Consider the following 27185-nt stretch of genomic DNA (forward strand, 5'->3'; position numbering starts at 1 on the left):
ATCCCACATATAACATATATAGGATTATATCCTGTCCTTTTTCAAGCCTTTCTGTTCAAATTCAGCAAACCGATGCTTGTAAAACACGACTAACGGGTGGTCAGGCTTTGCTGACTTGGTTGACACATGTCATCGGCTGCCAACTGAGTATATCGATGCTCGTGATGTTGATCACTGGATTCTCTGATCCAGACTCGATTAATTACATACCGCCGCCATGTGGCTGGAATATTGCTGTGTGCGGTGTAAAACTAAAGTCTTTCACTTACGTAATACTGTACGCTGAGTATATGTCTACGCCTTGATGCAGTTACACCTGGAACATCCCCTTCACGTTCACCACGAGTGTGCAGAAGAACTTCGACGTTACTGATGCCGACATCATTTGGATGCTGAGAAACGACACAGCAGGTAAATGCGGCACCAAAACGTTCAGAGAAAGATTATTCATCAGAAGGGACACCCTGTATGCCTATATGACCAAACACAACATTTGTTTCTGAATTTGTCAAAATGCTACAAGTGGCTACTTTGGAACAGGTTTCAATCGATGACATCCATGTTTGCTGATAAATATCTTTTAATTTAATTTTGTTGGCAGTGTTAAACCAAATTATACTTTAAACTGTGTCCATTTATCTGCTTATGTTCTCAATTGTTAACTATATAACCGCTGAATATTAGCTTATATATCAAAAAGCACAAACTGGACAATTGCCTGTTAAAACGATGTAGTCATTCATTTGCTGGGCGTGGTGAATACTACACCCTGTAGTGACGGATGTAGCGATGGGTCATTAAAAGAATTAGTAATTTTCCTGGGGAAGGGACAAGAGATACGAGGAGTGTGTTACGTTTCCGCAAAGTGACTCTGGGTCAGCTCAGACGGGGCCTTGAAATCCGAGTTCGGTTCCACACATCGATACATGTCTGGTGTCCCACCCTGTGATATTACTAGAATTTTTATGAAAACGGCGTAAAACTAAACTCATCATCACCCTAAGGCCTACACTACAATAGCTGGGGTAGATGGGTAGCATAGCGGTTAGAGCGTTCACTCGTCACTCCGAGGTCATGGGTTCGATTTCCTCGAGGGGTACAATTTAAGGAAAAATGTTCGCTGGACTTGTGTTTTCCTGAAACAATTTGCTGTGGAAAAAGAAGGATGCTCGCTTATTTGCTTTAAAACAAAGCATTTAAATGAAAACTAGAGTCGATTCCCTACATTGATTCAGTGTGTGATGCCCACTTATGGTGCTTGTCCAGATAACTCTGATTTTCTAGTAGCTAGGAATGTATTGTTTTATGACCTGTCTACATTTTTTAGATTTATATGGAGGTCAGCAACCCATGCTTGCCACAAAAGGTGACTATGCTTGTCGTAAGAGGCGACTAACGGGATCGGATGGTCAGGTTCGCTGACTTTGTTGACACACATCATCGGTTCCAAATTGCGCAGATTGATGCTCATGTTGTTGATCACTGGATTGTCTGGTCCAGACTCGATTATTAACAGACCGCCGCCATATAGCTGGAATATTGCTGAGTGCGGCGTAACACTAAAGTCACTCATTTATACCGAGGCGTTTGGGTAGCATAGAGGTGATATTAATACTGACGGTTTGCTGTTGGTTAACCTATTGCCTGCTTTTCGCCAGATCATTCTCCTGCCAGGCGTATCTAGACTCGCGTGAGCTCCTTATGAGCTTGTTCACGTAAAACCTAAATGCGTTACTGTGGTTTAAACCAAGTTGTGCTAAGGTGGTGGGATAGCCCAGGGGGTAAAGCGTTCGCTCATCAAGCAGAAGACCAGGGTTCAAATCAACAAATGGGTATAATTTGTGCTGTCCCCGTTGTGATTTTGCTATAATATTGCTCAGCGCGGCGTAAAACCACACTCATGCATTCACTTTAATGGGATGATCAAGATAAATCGAGTCTGAACCAAAATGGACGCCGTGAAAATAGCATCAAAATACTCCCAGCGGTGTTGCAGATCTATTTTCAAAGCACGTTTATCTATTATTAAACAGTGTTTATTGTGACAGATGACAATGGTAAATGATTTTATACAGACGTGACAACAACTGAAAGAAGTATTTCTTACGAAAACAACAAGCTGTGAAATCAAAGGATGAGGTGATAACGTGTACTTTTTCAACCCCGTTCATTCTCGCTGAATGTGCGTGATTTTCCATCAGCATAGTCCGTGTCTTTTCGTGTTTGTTGAATTCAAATCTCGGCGTTATGAAAATCCTTTGTCTAGGTCGTGTTTTGTATAATTCCTGTTATCCCGAACACGCGTTTAAGTATTTAAGCTGCGAATATGATGAGCGTTTTTATCAGGCCATAATCTTGCATGATTTAAAAGTGCATTATAACTTAACAAGTGAAAGAGAGAGAGAGTGATATGTATACAAAATGACCCCATATAGACTCACTAGTTAGGCCAGTGACTGTGGAGTATTACTGAACCGACTGGAGTTTTATGATCCGAGGGCTACCGTGTCAGTGGTCATTTCGCTCACTGCCTCGGCATCTGAAAACTAAACATACTGAAAGCGCAGTGCAATCAAAGCATGAGGAGTTAACGTGTCTTTTCATCCGTATTCATTTTCATTGAATATTTCCTATTTTGCAACACTGTCCATATGTATTCGTGTCGGCTAAATCCAAGTGTAGGCGTTGTAAAATCCTTTGTCTAAATCGTGTTATGTATAATTCATATAATCCCGAACTCTTAGTTTTGTTTGTTTGGTGTATAATGCCACAATCAATATTCCACCTGTGTGACAGCGATCTGTAAATAATCCACTTTGGACCAGACAATTCAATGATTGACGTCATCAGCATCAATCTACGCAAATGTATACCATGACGTGTGTTAACCAAGTCAGCGCGTCTGACCATCCCATCCCGTTAGTCGCCTCTTACTACAAGCATGGGTTACTGAAGACCAATTCTAACCCGATGTGATCACCCCTAGTTTAAGAGGCGACAAAACGACCGTCAGTGTAAGAAACGTATCATATCAAACACTGGACTGTGTGTTCATGAATCCATTGTTTAGACAATGCCAACCACGCCAGCGAGCTGACCACCTGACCCCACATGGGTCACTGTTGACCTTGTCTACTGTCGTGATAAGCTGTGTGAAACGCGGTGTAATGCTGCGGCCAAGCTCATGTGAACGTGACTGGTTGTATAAGCCCTGACTTAGGCTGGTCGTACAGTATAAGTTTACTGATGTACGATGGCACCGATTAAGATGGATGTCCGACTCAGACACTCTATACTGAGACCGAGACCTGAGACCTGGACCCCGAGCCACGAAACGTTCGTAGTACTATGACATTCGTAAGTCTACGCTTAATCTGTAGAGTTACCAGTCGTAACGTTATGAACGCCTTGCGGATCGGAACCGAGACCTGAGACATGAACCCCGAGCCACAAAACGTTCGTAGCAATGTGACATTCGCAAGTCTATGCTTAACTATAGAGTTACGACTAGTCGTAACGTTATGAACGCCTTGCGGATCGGAACCGAGACCTGAGACCTGGACCCCGAGCCACAAAACGTTCGTAGCAATGTGACATTCGCAAGTCTATGCTTAACTATATAGTTACGACTAGTCGTAACGCTGTGAACGGTTTGTGGATCGGAACCCTGCACTTGTTTTGCCCACTTATCGCTAACTCCAGAGGGGATTGGTGCCGCCATGCACCAGTGTGAGAGATAATTTCCAATGTTTGCTAGCCAATCAGGCTAGCCATGCCTGAAGACTAGTTCTAACGCGGATCTTTAAGGCTAACAACGAGCTTTTAAAACAGGTCATCGTATGGCATGGTAGCTCATGGATTAGTTTCGGATAGTGTGGGAAATAGTTTCCAAATTTTGCTATTCGGTCGCGTTAGCTATGCCTGATAGCTACGAGCCCACAAACTAATGACTTATTGGAACATGTACTAAAAATCAATCCTTTTTTTCTTCTCTTGTCGTCTACCGACCAGGCCGTATTCATACTAAGTAATGCTAAGCTAATTAAACCTCCAGCTGCACTGGTTACTAAAATGTTTAATAGACGTAAACGCATATTGTAGTCCTGTAACTAAATATCTTTACTGGTGAACATGGAACTGTCGATACGTTATTCACCATAACTATTTTTTCATTCAGCACTGGTGCTTATAGATAGATTATTAACTTCATGCATCACTATACGTTCTGTAGTGTCTTGTGTCTCGTAGGCCATGTGACCGGATGTTACATTTTAGCAGCGTTTTAAATTGTGTACGTATATTGTAGATGTTTATAACATGTGACTCATAAATAAAAAAAAATCTCTCTGAACTAATTCACTAGCCCGAAATTTGAATGTAGAAGCGAAGCAAAAGATTACAGAAATAGCTGAAAATAATTTTGTTGTCGGCATGATACGGGTTTAATAATTTAAGATGCGAGTGTGATGAGTAGTTTTACCAGGCTATACTCCTGCGTGATTTAAAGTGGACTGTAACTTACCAAGTGGGGAAGAGCATACAGAACGATTCCATAAAAATTCAAACTAGTTTGGCGAGTGACTGTGGAGAATTACTGGCCCGCCTTTATTTTTTCGAGTTACGAGCTGGCGGACCAGAGACTATTTCGCTCACTGCCTCGGACATCTGAAAACTAAACTTGCTTTGTTGGACACACAGAGTAATTACATAAAAAAAGAAGCATGCTTAGATTGAGTAGACTGAATGTCTACTGATAAAATTCGACACATGTGTACACGTTCTCATATTTGAAGAATAATCATGTTTCAGGCCATTGACATCATCAGTGCCATATGTTCTTTTCAGATGTTTACACCATCAACGTGACGATACCGGATCCTGGGGATGAGTCGAGTTGGATTCTGGGTAATATCCGTCACCATGGTTACTATCGCGTCAACTATGATGACGACAACTGGAAGAACATTATCAAGCAACTTAAAACAGACCATGATGTAAGTAGCTGTGAAATAAATGCTTTAAATCATTGTTCAGTTCAGTAATCGGTTCCCAATTGCACAAATCGATGCTCATGCTGTTTTACAGACTGTCTGGTCCAGACTCGATTATTTATAGACCGCCGCTATATAGCTGGAAATTTGCCGATTGCGGCGTAAAACTAAATTCACTCGCTCATTTTATCTGTTTAACATAACCAGTTGAATCCGTCGTCGGACGTCACTACATGATCCAGTTTGGACCAGACAATACAGTATTTCAACATGAACATCGATGTACGTAATCCCCCGCTACACATACATACACACACACACACACACACACGCACGCAAACACACAAACGAACACACACACACACACACACACACACACACACACACACACACACACACACACACACACCAACCACCCCTCCTTATTTTGATATTCATGCATCTTAGTTTTTCTCAGGTGATCATTCCAATCAATCGAGCTCAGATCATCAACGACGCCATGGACTTAGCCAGGTATGCCCAACCAGTTGCTGATATGCCATATTTTGCAGTCACGGTACCACGACTGGCACTGACGACAATCGTTTCGTCCAGCAGGGCGGTAGGGTAGATTATTGGTTAAACATTTGCTCGTCATATTCAAGACCGGGGCTCGATTTTCGAAGCCCTCTTAGCGCCAAGATAAGAGAACTTCGAAAATCTGGGCCCTGGCCTAGATTCCCTGAACATTGCTGGAATATAGTAGAATACGAACACGGATATAACGAACTGACGGCTATATCGAACTGTTTTAAAAGTCCCCGTGAGTCCAAGGAAACACTAATTAACGGTGTGAATAACGAACTGTGCGAACTCTATCAGTGTCACTGCCAGTTAGAGGTACTCACTTTGAAATCAGTGTATGCCGAACCCGGCAGACCCAGTTACCAGTAATTAATGGTTTGAACAAGGCTTTGGCACGCATGCAGTCGGCCAAGCATGGACAAAGCAAGACAACAAGTGAAATGTATGTAATTGTCGTATGAATTAATGAATGCATGAATAAACTGAGTATATTGTAGCTGTATCGCACTATATACATTGTAGGGAGTTTTTATTGTTCTTTCGATGGATTTTCGTGAATAGCGAACTGCGGATATAACGAACTATTTTCAGTGGTCCCTTGCAATTGGAGTTCGTTATAAAGATATTTTACTGTATTGCTATAACGGTGTATTGTAACGGTGTGAAACTAAAGTCACTTAGTCACTCACTCATGAACCGTGCTGACTTGATGTTCAGCAAGTGTGATCACTCTGTGTTTTTAAGGGCTGGCTTCCTGGATCAGTTGACGGGACTGCAGACGCTGGAATATCTGTCGGCGGAGTTGGACTACTATCCATGGAGCACGGCCCGGGACAAGCTGGTCTACATAGACACCATGATCCGGGACACCGAGATATACTCCGCCTTTCAGGTAGAGTGAGTGAGTGAGTGAGTGAGTGAGTGAGTGAGTGAGTGGGTGAGTGAGTGATGCTGGTCTACATAGACACCATGATCCGGGCACCGAGATATACCCCACCTTTCAGGTAGAGTGAGTGAGTGAGTGATGCTGGTCTACATAGACACCATGATCCGGGACACCGATATATACCCCGCCTTTCAGGTAGAGTGAGTGAGTGAGTGATTGAGTGAGTGATGCTGGTCTACATAGACACCATGATCCGGGACACCGAGATATACCCCGCCTTTCAGGTAGAGTGAGTGAGTGAGTGATTGAGTGAGTGATGCTGGTCTACATAGACACCATGATCCGGGACACCGAGATATACCCTGCCTTTCAGGTAGAGTGAGTGATTGAGTGAGTGATGCTGGTCTACATAGACACCATGATCCAGGACACCGAGATATACCCCGCCTTTCAGGTAGAGTGAGTGAGTGAGTGATGCTGGTCTACATAGACACCATGATCCGGGACACCGATATATACCCTGCCTTTCAGGTAGAGTGAGTGAGTGAGTGAGTGAGTGAGTGATGCTGGTCTACATAGACACCATGATCCGGGACACCGAGATATACCCCGCCTTTCAGGTAGAGTGAGTGAGTGAGTGAGTGAGTGAGTGATACTGGTCTGCATAGACACCATGATCCGGGACACCGAGATATACCCCGCCTTTCAGGTAGAGTGAGTGAATGAGTGATGCTGGTCTACATAGACACCATGATCCGGGACACCGATATATACCCTGCCTTTCAGGTAGAGTGAGTGAGTGAGTGAGTGAGTGAGTGATGCTGGTCTACATAGACACCATGATCTGGGAAACCGAGATATACCCCGCCTTTCAGGTAGAGTGAGTGAGTGAGTGAGTGAGTGAGTGAATGAGTGAGTGATGCCGGTCTACATAGACACCATGATCCGGGACACCGAGATATACCCCGCCTTTCAGGTAGAGTTAGTGAGTGAGTGATGCTGGTCTACATAGACACCATGATCCGGGACACCGATATATACCCCGCCTTTCAGGTAGAGTGAGTGAGTGAGTGAGTGAGTGAGTGATACTGGTCTGCATAGACACCATGATCCGGGACACCGAGATATACCCCACCTTTCAGGTAGAGTGAGTGAGTGAGTGAGTGAGTGAGTGAGTGAGTGAGTGAGTGATGCTGGTCTACATAGACACCATGATCTGGGCACCGAGATATACCCCATCTTTCAGGTAGAGTGAGTTAGTGAGTGATGCTGGTCTACATAGACACCATGATCCGGGACACCGATATATACCCCGCCTTTCAGGTAGAGTGAGTGAGTGAGTGATTGAGTGAGTGATGCTGGTCTACATAGACACCATGATCCGGGACACCGAGATATACCCTGCCTTTCAGGTAGAGTGAATGAGTGAGTGAGTGAGTGAGTGATGCTGGTCTACATAGACACCATGATCCGGGACACCGAGATATACCCTGCCTTTCAGGTAGAGTGAGTGATTGAGTGAGTGATGCTGGTCTACATAGACACCATGATCTGGGAAACCGAGATATACCCCGCCTTTCAGGTAGAGTGAGTGAGTGAGTGAGTGAGTGATGCCGGTCTACATAGACACCATGATCCGGGACACCGATATATACCCCGCCTTTCAGGTAGAGTGAGTGAGTGATGCTTGTCTACATAGACACCATGATCCAGGACACCGAGATATACCCTGCCTTTCAGGTAGAGTGAGTGGGTGATTGAATGAGTGATTGATTGATTGATTGAATGAGTGAGTGAGTGAGTGAGTGAGTGAGTGAGTGATTGATTGATTGATTGATTGATTGATTGATTGATTGATTGATTGATTGATTGATTGAGTGAGTGAGTGAGTGAGTGAGTGAGTGAGTGAGTGAGTGAGTGAGTTAATGAGTGAGTGATGCTGGTCTACATAGACACCATGATCCATGACACCGATATATACCCTGCCTTTCAGGTAGAGTGGGTGAGTGAGGGAGTGAGTCATGCTGGTCAACATAGACGCCATGATCCGTTACAACGAGATATGCTGGAGTGAGTGAGTGAGTGGGTCTCAGACAAGGTGATCGAGATGAACGAAACGATTACCATATCCATGAAGGATTCTTCAGAGAATATCCATCTGTATATCTCGCTATCTCGTAGAGTGAAACCCCGATACCTTATATACACCATTATATACACCTTATATACACCATTATATTCCATATACAAGTAAATACTCATTGCCTTCATTGTTCCAACAATGGGTACTTGAGGTACAATCAACCTTCCATAACTCATGGTACTCTGTCGAACTCCTTATAACCATGGAATAGTTCGACTTATCCTGGGTTCGACGTACCATACTGACCCTTATATCTGTTGTTTGGTTTACGGACTATAATCCATCCATCCTCGTAGCAGACAACGTTCTCAACTAAAAAGTACTCATCCAAACTAAATGGAGCGTTTGCTTGTCTCGCCGACGACCCACGTTCGATTCCTTACATGGGTATAATGTGTTAAGCCCGTTTCTGATTACTCCCGTCATGATATTTCGGGAATGTTGCTAAAATGAGTAAAATCACACTTACTAACATCCACTTAAGAACCTGTGGTCCTTAGTTACCATTATTTGTCTGTTGCAGGAATTCCTGAGATCAAGCAGTGACGCAGCCTTCAGATTTTATGGTTTACGGACTCCAGCAGAAGGGCAGATAGAATCGTAAATATATTGGCTCTCTCAAACATTGTGAATATTGAGGGTAGATAATTTGTTCTGTTCAGAATCTCCTCAGAATGGTTTCCATTGTAGTGTCTTCAGTCGGAAGGTCTGACACCGTAGTTTTGCTGCTCAGAATGTTCAATACAAATTGGTGTTGCGTGTGTCTTGCACTGAGTAATTGTCGTATGGATTTGCTCAGTGCTGCTTGCTGCGAAGAAAGAGTTGTCCTGTACAGATTGTAGTGTGTTCACCAGGACTGCCTGACATTGTAGGTACTTTGCTGATCCGAAAGTTGCTAGTGCGGAATGTCTTCACTTGGACTGTCTGATGTTGTAGGTTTGCTAATCCGAACTTTGATGGTGCGGACTGTCTTTACCAAGACTGTCTGGCATTGTAGGTTTGCTGCTCTGTAAGCTGTTATTACGAACTGTCTTCACCTGGACAGTCTGCTATCGTAGGTTTGCCCAACGTGAGGTGTCCAGTGCAGCATGTAGAGTCTACAACCAAGACTGTCTCCAGGAAGCGAGGGATCTGTTCCTGGCGTGGAAGGACAACCCACAGGATAACAAGTGAGTCACCAACAGCGGGAAACACCGACAGTTTTAGATACGGATATAACCAACTCACGATATATTGATGGTCACCCATTATATAAGTTTGTTTTGACAGACAGCAATCTCAATTTAGGGCGTACTTCTATATCCGACGTCATTCATACCCAAAGCGTTCAAACAGTGAAGTTATTGTAAACTTCGAATCTGGTTTCACGTCGCTGTTAGCAGGATGCCAGCAATATGACGGTGGGGAACACCAGAAATGGACTTTACACAGTGTACCCATACGGGGATTGGAACCAGGAGCCCGTTTCACAAAACTCTCGTAAGCCAAAGATCTCGTAAGTTTTCTCGTAGCCACTATGCCTCCTACACTGTAACATGAGATACGGATGCTACGAGAATAGTTACGAGATCTTAAGCTTACGGGAGCTTTGTGAAACGGGGCCCAGGTATTAGCTAAAGCTACCCCATCGCCGAATCTTGAACTGAAATAGATATTATAAGATTACAGAATGGTGCAACCTGCACTCAGAGCTTAATCTATGCAAATCCCATGGGCTTTGTAAAGACCCCATGGCTCCTTGAAGTAGTCTGTAAACCAGCGTGACGTGAATAATGTCATGTAGGTATTAATACATATTGTGAAGTCTTGTAAAGCTATAAAATTTCATTCTGATACTATACAAAGAATGACACACTCTCCTCTGTCCTCAAAGACATAACAGGGCCACGGTTCTCGACGTCAGTCGGGGCGGTGGGTAGCCTAGTCGTTAAAGCCTCTGCTCGTCACGCCGATGACCAGGGGTCGATTCCCACACGAGTACTACAGACTGGGTTCCAGGTATATTCAGACACTTGACGTCATTCTCATATACTTACGTGTTATTTCAGTGTAATGTAAACAAATTTCATGAAGTGAGTTTAGGATGGATCTTTGTAAAATGTGGCAAATGTGAAATCATCTCTGCTCTGCGCACATTATTTAAGTTCAGTTTTCGACCGCTGTCTAACTAATGACATGTTTATCAACTTACGTATGGTTCGAAGAAGGACAATCCTAAGGGCCGCCATGCTAAAGGGGTTCACGGCACCGTACACATGTTGATTCGGAAAATTAATTAGACATTATTATACCAGGTAAAATGATTCCTCACAAATGTGCAAAATGTCACTTGGATCTTACGAACATTGTATTAATACTGACACGGGTCTCTATTACAACTGTTTTCGAAATAATCGAATAGCCTGAAAAAATGTGAATTGTTTTGTTGATTTTCTAGAGATGAAAAAAGGTAAGTGAGAGCCCTAACACGTTTCGTCTAATAACATTGAACTACAATCGAACTTTTTTGTGTCTTTGTAAGAAATATAACTCAGGTTTGAGTGCCATCCCACTGTTGGTTAACTGTTTAAAACGCTAGTACTGTATGCAGCCACTTGTCGCCTCACTGTTAGCATGTCATTCTGACTTGAGAAGAAACAGGTCACCAAGCTGAACCTACCAGCGCTTGATAAAAAGTTGCTAACTCAAATACATGCATCACGATTGTCATCGTCACGAGGCCTTGACAGGTGGTGAAGGGATATACAAATACAACTCTAGATTGATTACATAATGACAGCCACTCTTCAATTCAGTTTCGAAAGACGTGGCAACAGTCCCCTTCATAGTGGGGAGTGTTACATGAAGTCACCGCATACGAGCAGCGAGGAGCATTGTTTGAAGTTATTGCATTCAAGTTGTGAGAGTGGTGTTGTGCAAGATCCAGTGATTGTGATGTCTGAAAACATTTGCATGGTATTCAATGGCGGATACAAGTTTTTGAGAAATGTGTATGTGTGTGCGTGCGTGTATGTGCGTGTGAGTGCGTGTGCGTGTACGTGGGTATATGTGCCTGCCTGTTCGTGTGTGTGTACGAGTGTGCGCACTATTGAAAAAAAGGAGTGGGTGGGGATGTGGGTGCGCAGACTCCATTTACAGCCATATTTCAACGGTCAGTTACCAAAATTTCAAGACAAAAGTGGAGCAGCGCACCCTTGGACCCCTCCTCTGGATCTTCCTATGGTATTAATGTTCTGTCACTTTACTACAGTCATTCCCAATATGGTTGAAGATCTAGGTTAGGATTGATTTTCAGCAAACAAACACGCTTAACATAAGAGGCAAGTCGGATAGTCATGCTCGCTATTTTTCGTGTATGTCAAACATTCAGCATACACTAAACAACACACCAAAACTTTAAACACCTTACCGCACCATTTCATTCGCATGGGCAGTGTGTGTGAGTTTTACGCCGCACCCAGTAATATGTCCGCTATTTGGCGGCGGTCTGTAAATAATCGAGTCTGGACCAGACAATCCAGTGATCAAAAGCACGAGCATCTATCTCGCAATCGGGAACCGATGACATGTGTCAACCAAGTCAGCAAGCCTGACCGCCTGATCCCGTTAGTCGCCTCTTACGACAAGCATAGTCGCCTTTTATGGCAAGCATGGGTTGCTGAAGGCCTATTCTACCCCGGGTAGACCTTCACGGGTCGGGTCCATAGGTAGATACACTCAGTAACGATAGTCGTAGGCTCATAAGTTCATTCAATTGTTTGTTATCTTTTCATTCTGTGAAACAATTTCTTGAACAAACAAGTCATTAATATAATTTTTACTGGTATGAACAGAGGTTAGGGAACCAAAGTGGTGGGGTAGCCTAATGGTTAAATCGTTCGCCTGTAACGTACACGGGTACCATGTGTGAAGCACATTTCTCTGGTGTCCCCTTCGGTGTTATTGCTTCTGCTTGTGCTTCGGTGTAGTGTAAAAGCGGCGTAAAACTAAACTCACACACTCACTTCACATGACGATTTAAACGTAATTACTTCCATCTATGTGACGTGTTGTCAGAATAAACCCGGAGCTGTTGATGACGGTGCTGTGCACGGGTATATCGGAGGGCGTGGCCGATGACTGGTATCACCTCTACGACAGCTACCAAGCGGAGACGTCTTTGTCCATCAAGAGCGATATGCTGAGGGCGTTAGCGTGTTCTCAGGAAGCCTTCATCATTGAGATGTAAGAGATCTGCCAATTCTGCCCATGAACCTTTTTTTCCAAAGTTGAACCTCACAGTAGGCAACGGATGGAGTCTTGCATACATTAACACAGACAGACATTAACTAGCACACAAGTAAGCATCAGACAAACACAAATATACACTAACGAGCACACAAGTATGCAGTCAGGCAAACACAAACATACATTAACTAGCACACAAGTAAGCAATCAGGCAAACACAAACATACATTAACTAGCACACAAGTAAGCAATCAGGCAAACACAAACATACATTAACGAGCACACAAGTAAACAATCAGGCAAACACAAATATACACTAACGAGCACACAAGTAAACAATCAGGCAAACACAAATATACACTAACGAGCGTACAAGCACAAACATACACTGACGAGCACACAAGTAAACAATCAGGCAAACACAAACATACATTAACGAGCACACAAGTAAGCAATCAAGCAAACACAAATATACATTAACGAGCACACAAGTAAGCAATCAGGCAAACACAAATATACACTAACGAGCACACAAGTAAGCAATCAGGCAAACACAAACATACATTAATTAGCGCACAAGCAAGCAATCAGGCAAAGACAAACACACATTAACTAGCAAACAAGTAAGCAATCAGGCAAACACAAACATCCACTAACGAACACACAAGTAAGTAACGAGCACACAATCACAAACATACACTAACGAGCACACAAGTAAGCAATCAGGCAAACGAACACTAAATAGACACACGTGTTTTAGGCTGCTGGAGCGAGCAATAACGCCAAGTGAGATCCCTAAACAAGATGCCCCCGGTCTCATTGCCTCTGCTCCTGGGATCAACGCCTTCGCTCAGCCGTTCGTGTGGGACTTCATCAGGGAGAAATACGACATCCTTCGAACTGAGTATGTATGTGCAGCAAACTCCTTTATTTCGTACTGTATGAAATAAGCCCTAAACGCAGCCTGATATCAAGGCTGGTAAATACAAAATGATACCAACCCAAATGGATTTACCCAGACCAGAAAAGAAAATAACACAATGTTAGTTACAATGAACAATTTAATGATCCTAAGGCATATGTTTTCTATCAACAGTCATTTTCTGATAAATTCGACTGAATATTTATCTAAAATGTTATTACATCTACATTTTTAGTCGTATGCTACACGCGTAGACCTTCCATCAGAAATGTAGCCCGACTCGGGTGACCGGAAGGGTCTTATTTCACACAGTGGTATTCCATTCTCTCGATATACACCGGATATATACCGGATATACACCGGATATACACCTCTTTGTGGTGAAAGTTTGTAGTTTTTCGTTTGGGGCGTCCTCTTACGTCAATCAGATCTGGGGTAGTATGTTTCTTAATTGTAGTAGTGTAGCACAGTCGTTAAGGCGTTCGCTCGTCCCGGTCGTGGTCCTGGTTTATTTCCCATTAAGATTCAATTTGTATTTAAGTTCCGCCAGTGTGTTATGGTGAAACCTCCGAGGTGACCACTTAGCTACCCCACTCGCCCCTCACGTGCTTAAGAATTGTTCACGTGAAGATCAGGGATAGAATGTGTCTTCAGCAACCCATGCTTGTTTAACTCTTTGAAGATCCGGGTTAAAACCGGTTTTTGACAAGTCGTAAAAGGCGACTAACGGAATCGGAGGCCCACTGAGTTTGCAGGTAAGCGGCATTGTATACCAGTGACATAGATCGATCGTCGTGTAGGTGGAATATTGACGTGTGCGGGGTTAACCAACTTCCCCCCCTCTCCCCCTCCTCCAACCCCACCCCACCCCCCTCACCCCCAAACACACAAATCCCTGCGTTTAGCATCTGTACGGAGAAAGGAGAGGTAGTCTAATAGTCAAAGCGTTCGTTTCGTCTCGGTGAAGCCACTGGTTGATTCCCCACGTGGGCACAATGTGTGAAGCCCACTTCTGGAATGCCCCGCCTTGGATTTTTGCTAAAAAGGGCGTAAAACCATACTCACTCACAACTAATAAAAACATCTTGTATAGATTGCACTCTTGTCTGAGTCGAGACCACCTGCGCAGTAAGAGATTTGTATAGGATGAATTCTGGTGAATGAGTCTGTCAATGCCATCTCTTTAGAGATTATATGAATGGAGAAAGAGAGGCCTAAACTGGTATAGGACAGCACCTGTATGATCTCAAAGGCAAATTGTATGGACTGGGTGTTGGGGTATTCTAATTATTACGATTACGCCTCCCGCCCACGAAATAGACATTGAATGCTGAACGTTGAATTATTCAAAACAGTGTGAGAAGGTGAAAGGCCTGATTATGAAAGTTACACGTCCGACTGCAAGCAAATACAAACCAATAATAACGATTTGAATCTATAATCGTTTGTTACAAAATCTTTTCACCAAAGATGACTAAAATTCCGAGACTTGTATGTTCATTTGGAAAGGTAAAATTATGAGGATTTGCAATCGTATTTTCACTTTATTTTACATGGATTCACTATTTTGTTTCAATGAAATTCATCGACGCGTTTTAGTAGGATGCTTCATCTAGCTACACTGCTGAATACAAATATTGTGGGGACGTTGTTGTGTTGGGTGACTTTAACACACATACAGGACAGAAACCAGACTATATACAGTGGAAGCTGTCTAAACCGGCATTCGTCGGACTAAAGAAACAATCCAGTTTAGACAACGTACCGGATTGTAGCGCTGCTGATAAATGTTCAAGCCACAGACAGGACTGAGATTTTATGCTGGTGCTGACACCTTGCCGGATTGGACAGATACCGGGTTGACAGCTTCCACTGTAGAACACGACAGTGTGAGTGTTTTTGATCACCTCCCACTCCCCGGGGACTATACTACTCTGACCCAACAACTGAATAAATATATTTAGCGCTCAGATCGCTTTGTAAAACATCACGCTGGTACGGCCTTGATATTTTATCCATCACATTGTACGTTATGAAAATACATTTAATACACACAAAGAACACATAACAGGTGTAACCAGTGAGCCAGATGATCATTGCACGACCGTTTTACCTCTTCAAACAGGGCAGTCTGTGACGTCTCAGTTAACGCCATACTGACTAAATCTCGACATCAGATATAGAATTATGATTTCTTTAGAATTAAACTTTTGAATTAAAATAAATACCATTATAAAATTAAATTAAACACAATGCTCTTATGAAGCATGGAATTAGAATTGAGTATAACCGTAGTGTTTGGAGTGTCTCTTTTCACTTTCACACGTCGGATCGGCTGAAAAGGAGGCCGTTGTCTGAATTGGTTGATGAGACTCATGTTTCCGTATGGACCGGCGCATGATCTGGCGAAAAGTCGGCAATAGGTCAGTAACATAAGCCGTAAACATTTCAAGTAATATGCCAGTGACAGGGTCCAACGTTTGCTTTGTCACGCATAAACAGTAACAACAACTTCAACGACGGTATCTTGGTGCAAACCCACGGACCTCTACCTTCACGGCGTCAAACAGTGTCACGACTCTCCACTGTTCCCTGTCATGCGAGTAATTGTAATTGCGCGGCGTTGTGATGAGACTAGAAACTTAAATGACTTCACGTGACTGGAGGTTTACGTCACCTCGGCATGATTTCAGCTATACGGGGACGAGACTACGTCGACATACATAGACCTTGAATGCCGCATTCGAATTATTTGCATCGAGGCTATATATACCCTCCAACTTATAGCTCCCTCATAGTTTTTAGAAGGTATCGTAATATGCAACGTCAACGCAAGCTAATAACCAGTTTTGATAATTCGACGAAATAAGCGAACTTTTATCGCTAGATGTGCGAACATCAGTAATTACACTAGATAATTTACCTGTCTTGCATGTCTACCACCCGCTGTGCACAAAACTGAACTAAACAAGCGTAGATTTGTTTCTCTACAGAATTACACTTGTACTCCTGTCTAACTCTAAGCAATCAGGTTACGCACGAGAAGAAGTCAGGCTGACATTGTTGTAGCATACGAAGAAATATGTCAGGTTTGAATTGCGTCCGTTTAGAAGTGCAGAAGTTCTGCACATTTAATAATGGCTCGTTTAGGAAAGCTGTGACAGAAGTTGTGACGTTAATTTAGTTTAGCAGCAAGAAGAAACTCGTTTCTGTTGAATATCAGCCTTATCAGCGGGTGGATACGCTTGTTTCCACTACAGATTGTAAGGAAGTCATGTGAGTCTTATATGAAAACTAATTTCTCAATGTGAACTTAACAACATGACTACGTCGAAGTTAATTTTTTTACCAGTCATTATTCCTGATTTTATAGTCTCTTGTAGCCCGTGTGGTTGGTTTTTGAAGATATGTTTACTCTTTGATGCTTCACCGGTCTTTATCTTCTCAGAGTAAAAAAAATGAACCATTTTTGACCCCATTATTCTGCAAGATATGTCTGGTAAAAAACGAGGCTCTGGGTTAAGTTTGACCGGGACCCACTTGCGAAGAACCAGTCAGATTGCAGTATTTTGCTAACCTTATAATTTTCTCTCGACAGCTACAGCGCCAGTGTTGGCACTTTCACGTCAATGATTAAAGCGGCTACGGCACCTTTCAACACCCAGGCCAAGCTGGATGAGGTAATTCCTCTGAAGAAAAAAAGTATGGTCCTTGCGTATGCCTCTCATTCTTCTTCTGTATGGAACTAAGGCTCCAAGACTAGTGACCCAGCTTGAGCTATCTGGTTCGAGCGCCTCTGTGACCGGGTGTTAAAACCTTGGAGTCAACTTTGTGTGCAGACACTTTACAGTGTCGTCACAACCCCTAGTGTACAGTACACAACCCTGTGCACTTAAAAGAACCCACGAATCTGTTGGTATATGACCAGATACGGACAAAGTACTGTAACTATATATGTCTCAGTCTACCCACACCTCGTAAGAGCCTATTGACATCTAGAGTTGTATGATCCCCGTGGAGTAGAGATTGTTAGACCGATGCGACGTTGATATTGAAATCCAGTGATCGAGGGAAAAATGCCGGCGCGTTGAGCATGTGAGTGAGTTTAGTTGTACACCGCTTTTAACAATATTCCAGCAATATCACAGCGGGGGACACCAGAAAATGGGCTTCAAACATTGTGCCCATGTGAGGAACCGAACCCGGGTCTTCGGCGTGACGAGTGAACGCTTTAACCACTAGGCTACCCCACCGCCCCCTTGAGCATGCACCCGAGCATGGATATATGCGTTATATAAATATACTTATATAAGTACAATATAATAATAGAAGTACTTAATCAGATTCCTGCAACTTCAACCCAACGGGTTTTGACTGAACGGCCAGACCTGTTCCCGAATATTGAGCCAATGCTATCTCATGAAGTTTGGAGCAGTCAGAAGAAGAGTGAGAGAGCTGGCGAACTATAGAGAATTAAAACATCTTGATGGTATTTATGTGTTGATTAAAACAGATTCAACCGTATAGCCATCCATTTATTCACCTGTTATGAAAGTTGTAGACAGCCAAGTTAAATATTGACAGAGAGGTTTTTGAAAAGGCCACTGGCAACATACATTTTTCAACAGAGTTGACCGGGTGGACGTTAAACGTGACCCGACTGTGTGTCATCGTAAGCCTCATGAATCGTCGGCCTCGCTAACAGCGTGGTAGCCTACAAAAAACGTCAGAAGACTGACGTGATGGAGCTGGGTTATGTTACCGCCACGTTAGAAGGGAAACAAAACCCAAAGTATTTCCCCAGTATTTTGAATTTTATTTGGATATCAATCAAACATTACCCCGTAGCGTAGTATTAACCTCACACAAGTCTCCGGTTGAACATACATGGCAGTTAAGCGTGCAGTAAGACCAGGGCCTAGATTTTTTAAGCTCTCTGAGCGCTAGGTTTAATCTTGATATCCATTAATATTAACTTACGACTATGTTAGAGCTAGGAGAGCTTCGAAAATCAAGCCACAGGGGTAAAAAACAGGAACACCTTAGATTTGAACGTAAATCAGCGGATCCTGCACCAGATAGTGGACGCAAATATTTATGATGCTTTTGAAACTCAGACACGATACTGGTCGTTGTCGGTAACGTCTTCGGAGAAAGCAACGACGTGCATCTCCATCATCGGATCCTGTGTCGACGAAGGGTCTCAAATGCCAATATGTATGCATGAGCCTTCCGAATATATTCTGAACTACAAAAGAAACGCAAGTTTCGAAAAATGAAATCTCAGTAAGCGTGTTTATGTCTTCTATTTAGAAACTTGACAAAAATAGAGTTTCTTTTGCTGTTTCATATACCACATTAGCTAACCCTCTTGTTCCAAAGGTCACGGTCATGTATTTCTACATCCTCGATGTGTCAAGGGTATATACGTTCCGATAAATCTCAACTGTATGAATTTATTACTTCCCTTGGCTGGCTTTTTAGCCAATCAGGTGTCTACGATGAGCGTACAGTGGCAACTCACTTTCTGTTTTTACATTATCTAACCGATTAAACTTGGCAAGACAAAAGATGCAGAGGTACTCTGAAAAAGGCAGAAGGAGTTCTAGCGAAAAATGAATAATCACTGCAACTGACAAAACCATGACATAATACTGACCTTAAAATAATGTTGAGGAATGAAGGTCTTGAGCTGATTCTCGATTATAATCCAAAGGTAATTTAATAGGTCAAACAAAGCCATAAAACAGCGGTAGTTATTCGCCGGAGTAAAAACAAAATGGCGTCAGCGTTACTGCTCGCTTCGATGTAAATATGGCTTCTGCGCATGCCTGTCTCGTACACTTCAGGGGATCCGTAAAGTGCAGTTTACCCGCATATTTTTTTGTTAAGGTCTCGGACCTGTCATTTTGTCTGTATGCTTACCTCCAAATCTGAGTCGCACTGCGAACAAACCTTCCCAGTGTCGACCGCTATTTTTTTTTAGCTCGGTTGTAACGGCGGCCTAGGTGATTGGCTTCTGGTTGAATGCGGAACCATCCAAGGGCGGTTATAAAATTATCAATGCATCCAGGGTACAGCTGAGATTTGTCGGAACGTGTACCCTGGCGATATCGAGGATGGCATGTGTAATACCGTCATTTCCATGTCGTTTTTTTCAGCTGGAGGAATTCGTCAGGGTGACGCCCGACCTCGGACCGGGTGCCGCTGGATTCGAGCAGGCGATAACACAGACCAGGGCTAACATTGAGTGGATGCGGGTGAACTACCCAGTCGTAAAACAGTGGCTGGAGAGTCTAGAGTGACGTCATGGCGAGGGTCAAATACACAGGTCAAGGTGAGGGTCAAGAACCGTGGCCTCTTTACATCAGTATGTGTTTTTCGACGTTAAGCGCCAGTTGTATAACGGTGGACTGAAACCAGTGTGCGAAATAACATCTGGCCCGTTAGCCCGTGGCTAGTACAAATCCAGTCGGACCAGTATGTCTCACTGACGAGACTGATGTCCATGATGTTGATCACTGGATTGTCTCGTCCAGATTGGACAACAAACCAATCAGATCATTCCTAAATCAAACAGGACAAGAAAATATCATACCCAAACAATCATCCATTTTGTTCATACATCTGTAATACATAAATTGCAATGCGTGTTCAGCTTTGGACGAAAGCATCCCCAGAAAATAGGGTTCAAACCCACAATCGTTAAATCCTGTTTCACCTTTGGGACACAATTGGTATTGTTCTCTTTGGTAGAATATATGATAATATTATTGGAATGTCTCCGCTATCACGCCGATTTCTTCTAAGGGACACCAGGTCAAATCCTTTCTCGGACACCCCGTGCGTGTCTTTGAACACGAAATTGATGGATCGAGCTGTCAAGCCTAGCCAACTATTCACAGACCACCGGCATTTTGCTGGAATATTCCTGTAGAAGCCAAGTAAAAAAACCCCTCTAAACAAACAGTGTATGCCTTCGCTCGGCGTGTTTGTCTCTTGCGAGCGCTTGGGTATATTGACATAAATAATAATGCATTCAAGAATCTACTTGAAGAGAGTAAATAAATACACCACAGGTCATTGAACGGTCAGTCGGCCATCTGATATCGTAGGTAGGTCACTCTGGCCAGCATGTTCAGCATCACGATACTGTGTCACTGTTATGTGTTGGGCGTTTTTGTTTCAGATACCGGTTATGTATGTTGGCGTCCTTGTTTCAGATACTGGTTGTGTATGGTGGTGCTCTTGTATCAGATACTAGTTAGAGTTAAAGATGTGATAACCGGCATCTGTCCAATCCGGCAAGTTGTCAACATTGGCGTAAAATCTCAGTCCCGTTCGTGGCTTGTATATTTATCATCAGCTCTAGAATCCGGCACATTGTCTAAAGTGGAGTATTTCTTCAGCCCTAAGGAGTCCCGGTTCAGACAGCTTCCACTGTATGCATGTTGGCGTTCTTGTATCAGATATGTCTATGTATGTTGGCGTTTTTGTATCAGATGCTGGTTATGTATGTTGGCATTCTTGTATCACATGCCGGTTGTGTATGTTGGCGTTCTTGTTTCAGATAAATACAATTCAAGATATCCCCCATAGCTGCATCTGTCCGTGCGTTCATGTGACGTCAGAGTGCTTAAAAATGAAGAACAGGCTTTCGGGACACAGAAAGAGACTATTAATTTGTGTCATGAATCAGTGGAGATATTTTCAAGTTATGAGGAGATTCTAATTCTTATGGATTTATGTTTCATGTCTGATAATGCCGAAAACTCGAAGAAAAAAGCATAGGTATTTGCTATAAATCCTAAAATATCTGAAGCATGTTGTCTGTTGTATTTGTTTGTTTTGAAGGAAACGGAATGTAAGTCCTTCGCATGTCCCATACCTACTTAATAATGCCCTGTGTTTATTTCTAGTTGGTGCCCGATAGAACTGGTCTTCAGTAACCCATGTTTGCTGGAAGAGGCGACTAACGAGATCGTGTAGTTGGGCTTGCTGACCCTTGTGTACACATGTCATCGTACCCCACTGCGCTGATCACTGAATTGTCTCGTCCAGACTCGATTATTTACAGATCCCTACATAAATATTGTCTAGTGCGGCGTTAAAGAACTGAAGTACAAACGAACACAGAAACAAACATTCGTAACAAATGAGACATCAGTGGACAGTCGCAGTTTCATTGTGATGAGGAGCGTGAGGTAGCCAGTGGTTCAACTGTTCTCTCGTCAAGTCGAAGACCCGGTTCGATTCACCTCAATCATGGGTACATTGTGTGACGCCAATTTCTGGTGTGCCCTGTGGTATTTCTGCAATATTGCAAAAAGTAAAGACTCGTGAAGGACCGGGGTAGAACAGACCTTCAGCAACCCATGCTTGCCATATAAGGCGACTATGCTTGTCGTAAGAGGCGACTAACGGAATCGGGTGGTCAGGCTCGCTGACTTGGTTGGCACATGTCATCCGTTCCCATTTGTGCAGATCAATGCTCATGCTGTTGATCAGTGGATTGTCTGGCCCAGACTATATATAGCTGGAATATTGCTGAGTGTGGCATAAAACTAAACTCACTCACTCACTCAGAAAAAGTGAAACTAAACTCACTCGCTAACGACAATATGCATATACTGTTTACTACATACTCACACTCTTGATGAGACTGACATTGACTTTTACTGCACTGATAACTTGTTCTCAAACCTCTTCTGTGTCGACAGAGAAACCGTAGTCGTCAGAGGCTCGGTCAGTTGCGGCGGAAGTTAGTCGCCTCTTTCGACAAGTCAGCGTTCCGTTTCACAAAGCTCTGGTTCTGACTGTGGCAAGTCAATGCTACAGGATAGGAGGAAGGATGCAACGAGGAAAGTTAGGAGATCATAGGCTTACCTGAGCTTTGTGGAACGCGGCCCCGGTTACTGATGATCGGTTCTAACCCGGATCTTGTTGATCAGGATGAAGGTTCGAACCCCCAAAATGATTGCGACATTTGGATTGCCAGCCTCTGTCCCAGTATTAACCCGGTAACTGTATCACATAGGGTTTTCCTGCTACATTAAGCACACGCGTGCTGATATAATTGTTTTACAAATGATATCTCCTCTGAAAACCAGCATTGGATTATAAAAAATCACAAATATCCGCCCAAGTTTGTTACATGGACCATACCACAAAACTGCACTTCACACAAGGGACAGAATGCTCTCTAGACGACGCTCCTCATTCGGACAGTCGCAATACCCGTTAAACCACCCCGTATATAGGTCACGACGAATAAACGTTAAGAGAAAATATTGGCCCGATATTATGTTTCTGTTTGAAAATCCGTTCAACAATGCGCATGCCCAGGGTTTGATCACGCGCCCTGTATAGAGGGGTTTGAAGATCGCTTTTGATGCGGTAGGGTAGTTGGACGACTGAATCCTGTTAAGGTTGGTGTAGATAGAAATGATGGATTTCGTAAAAGTGCTTTGCTGTCTTGAAAGCTAGCACAGAATATTCTAATGCATATGTTACGATGTATATCAGTTGTATTGAATGTATACATTTTAATATGTCTATTTTAATGTTAATGCTGACTGCTTTTGGAGCTTGTGTCTATGCACGTAAATTCATGTGTATACGTTGGTAAGATTGCTTGTTCCCGTCAATGCATTGAGTGGATGCCTGTGCGCATGTGTTTCCATGTGTGTCTGCCATTTCTTTCACCACGTAAACGAACACAATGATAGAAGAAAGGCATTTGAAAATGACTGTTAAATGCGTTCAAATAGTCTGGTCTTGTTGAAGCGATGTTCGCGGTCGTTAAGATCTAAGGACATTTATGGTTATGTTATGTGAGTAAGCCTTCTAAAGCAATTCGGTAACATTAAAGATGGTGACACCAAGAAATGTTTTTATAGCAGCGTGCACAATCTTCATTCAAATTGTGGGCTTGTGAATTATTTTGTAGGCTAGTAACTTTCTGACAGCTAGCGTGACTGGATAGCAAAGTCAGAGAACTATTTCGCATACTGTCTTATCACATTTTGGGAATAGAACTAGTCTGGACAAGACACAACACCTACTTTTCTGACTGGTAGACACTACAATATGTTCATTAGATGGCGGTGAATGTTTGTGATATTATGGAAACCATTCCACTAACCTTCAAACATCTCCTGATTTACAACTTAACGCTGTCTGTTGGTGGAATTCGTTTGCTGTGTGAATGTGAATCTTTATCTGTTGTATGTGCTGTAGGAGCGTGAATGTTTGTGTGTTGTAGGAGTGTGAATGTGTATGTTGTAGGAGTGTGAATGTGTGTGTTGTAGGAGTGTGAATGTGTGTGTTGTAGGTGTGTGAACGTGTGTGTTGTAGGAGTGTGAATGTGTGTGTTGTAGGTGTGTGAATGTTTGTGTGTTGTAGGAGTGTGAATTCGTGTGTTGTAGGAGTGTGAATGTTTGTGTGTTATAGGAGCGTGAATTTGTGTGACTTGTATTAGCGTGAACGTTTGCCAGTTGTAAGAGTGTGAATGTTTGTGTGTCATAAGAGTGTGAATATTTGTGTGTTGTAGGAATGTGAATATATTTGTTTTGTAGGAGCGTGAATATTTGTGTGTTGTGTTCTTAATGTTTTTCTTTTTGGATTTTCAAAATCGAGAAGGGAGAAACGCTTCACATTTAAAGGTGTTTCTAGAATATGTTGACACTGCCCATTTACATTTTCTCGGCACTGTTTGCAAGACATCGTTTTGGGGTATATATTCATACCACCACCACCACCACTACTACTACTACTACTACTGCTGCTACTGCTGCTGCTACTACTACTACTACTACTACTACTGCTGCTGCTACTACTACTACTGCTATTGCTACTGCTGCTACTGCTACTACTACTACTACTGCTATTGCTACTGCTACTGCTATTGCTTCTACTTCTACTACTACTGCTACTACTGCTACTGCTACTACTACGCCGTAATCAGAATCTGATGTTTATTTCTGTGGACAACACAAGCTGCCTGTGAGGCACTTGAAGGTTAATAGTCACATGACTTATCTCACCGGGTACCCATTTTCTGCTGGTTGAACAGAGGCAATTTTGAACAAACTAATTTGCCTAAGTGCAACTGATTCATGACCTGAATTCCACGTGCAGGACCGCAAAGGGCCACACACCGCCACCACACTCTACATCGTGACCGGAACATTGATCATTGTTCCACTTACAAGACATCATTTTTGGAAGACTCCCTCTTAACACATATCTCTCGGGACCTATGAAAAATGTCGTTTAATAGGTATGTGAGTGTAGAGGAAGTTTTTATAAAAGATTTAACCACACACAAACAAAATTGTTCAGACACAGTGCAATGCGTGTTTGTATACTCTTACATCTCGAGTTAACCCAGTCTTTTTTCTCTTAGAAGGCGGGATAGCCAATGACTTGTAGTGAAGTTAGTTGGTTATTGCTTTATTTATCGTCGTATGTACGCAGGTTCAATGCAGTTTCGTGCAGTTCATAAAGTTTGCAGTTGGTTCCCACAAGTTTGTGGAGAAATTCATCTTCGTTGTAAGCACATATACATACATAACGTATATTGAGTGTTTCAAGTGAGTCTAAACTTTTGATGTTATGAGTAGTCAAACCGGGAGTAGGCATACTGGGAGTAGTCATACTGGGAGTAGTCATAATGGGAAGATTTCTGACAGGCAATCTCACGACCAAGCATGTTGACTGTAATAGTCCGCTTGCCTCAAAAGGGGACCGATGGGTTGCAATCTAACTCGAAACAATATTACAGTCAATGAAACGCCGATCATAATCAAAATATCATACCAACTGTCTTAGTGGTTTTTTTTCAAAATTTATGTCCTAAAAATATATGTTATTTAATAGACTATCATCAAAATGTTGACATACTTCATTATTTGTTACGAATACTGATAATATTGTAGAATATTAGATTTTTTATTGATGGTGTAAACGCAAGTGAATATGCCAAGGTGGTTGAAAAAATAGGCACTAATGTGTCTATAACAAACAAGTAACACGCTTACAGTAAGATTGCGTTCCCTGAATCAAGGAAAGTTCTCTTGCAAAGTCTTGCTTAGTGCCAATGTCAGCCGACCAGCCATTTTGTAAGAAATCAGTGATTTTCGGTTGAATCAGAGTAAACACAATTAGCCTTTCCTGCTGCTTACACTTTCAGTACCGTAATATATTTTACATATCGTTCAAACATCTTTTAAATATCTATATTAGCCATGCTAATTATCATATGACACATGCACGTATTATTGACCTTCACATAATTATTAGAAAATGAAAGGTAGGCATAACTGAAACATGCATTACTTTTTGTGATTTTCAATAATCAACAATGTAATTTCACGTGAACTGCTAAATATACAGCGACTGAGTTACCGTTAGCCTTGATATAAGTAAAATGGTAGTGGTGAAAAGGGGGTGCGCACCCCCTCCCCGTTTTGTCCTGTAATTTGCTAAATGACAATTGATTCTCAGGTAAACAGGAAGTGCACACACACGCACACACGCACACGCAAACAGTTGTTTTCGATAATATAATCAGTGTATATTTAAATATTTGAAGAGACAACATTGTGATGGCAGATATGAACGTATTCTTTTATTTCTAAAGTAAAATTAGAAACCATGACATGTCTTTCTTTTGGCTGAACCTTACATCACTGAATGAAATCATGCATAATATGCAATTTTTTTCTCCGACGTTGCAAAACTCACGAATCAACCTTTCCACTACGTCCTGGAAGTTCAACCTGAGACATACAGCGACAACTCGTCTCTGTTTACCTTTAGCGGGACAGTGTTTGTTGCCATTAAACGTAATGTCTAACCTGATCTTGCACAACCAGGAGGTGTAACTATGGCTAGTACTAACGCCCCACATATCCGCACTTGTTTAATATCACAAAAAATAAAATAAACCGAACAAAACAAAACAAACAAACAAACAAAAATACAAAAAAAACCATACGAGGCTGAATAATGTAACTGAAACATCGATACATGTATATCGGTTTATCTATAATTGTATGATCCAACCGGTTTGCGGCACATGGGTAGTTGTATGTAGTTCGACGCAACCGTCATTGCAATTCGGCACATCCGTATTTTATCATCTTGCTGTAATTTGGTATATCTATATTTTATCACCTGACTGTTGCTCGGCTCATCCGTATTTTCTCATCTTACTGTAGTTCGGCACGTCCGCACTTGTATCATCTTGCTTTAGTTCGGCACATCCGTAGTTGATCATCTTACAATAGTTGGGTGTATCCGAGGTTGGTTTTGCACATCTGTGGCTGTATGATGCAACTGAAGCTGGAACCAGATCAGTTGGTGTTCGCGTGGTCCAACCAGTTTTCAACATTTAGTATTTTTTAAAATCAAGCCTTCCTGTTTCTCCTCAGCTAAAACCCTGCGGCC

The 27185-nt window shown here is 42.5% G+C and overlaps 1 protein-coding gene across 2 annotated transcripts in view; it reads left to right on the forward strand.

Annotated features, from left to right (window-relative positions):
• The window catches only part of LOC137259267 (aminopeptidase N-like), a 34997-nt gene extending 13443 nt beyond the window's left edge, over positions 1–21554 (forward strand). Inside the window, exons 12-22 of one of the 2 annotated variants that reach the window (XM_067796900.1) lie at positions 311–411; positions 4846–4994; positions 5449–5504; positions 6300–6447; positions 9108–9184; positions 9643–9753; positions 12641–12808; positions 13572–13715; positions 17332–17413; positions 19895–20070; positions 21304–21554. In XM_067796900.1, the coding sequence (XP_067653001.1) occupies positions 311–411; positions 4846–4994; positions 5449–5504; positions 6300–6447; positions 9108–9184; positions 9643–9753; positions 12641–12808; positions 13572–13715; positions 17332–17413; positions 19895–20038 (1180 nt within the window). In that variant the 3' untranslated portion in view covers positions 20039–20070; positions 21304–21554. The remainder of the gene's footprint in view (positions 1–310; positions 412–4845; positions 4995–5448; positions 5505–6299; positions 6448–9107; positions 9185–9642; positions 9754–12640; positions 12809–13571; positions 13716–17331; positions 17414–19894; positions 20071–21303) is intronic. The other variant, XM_067796901.1, reaches the window with a different exon arrangement.
• The last annotated feature ends 5631 nt before the right edge of the window (positions 21555–27185 follow it).

The sequence above is a fragment of the Haliotis asinina genome, chromosome 13 (assembly GCF_037392515.1).
Source record: "Haliotis asinina isolate JCU_RB_2024 chromosome 13, JCU_Hal_asi_v2, whole genome shotgun sequence".
Classification (NCBI taxonomy): Eukaryota; Metazoa; Mollusca; class Gastropoda; order Lepetellida; family Haliotidae; genus Haliotis; species Haliotis asinina.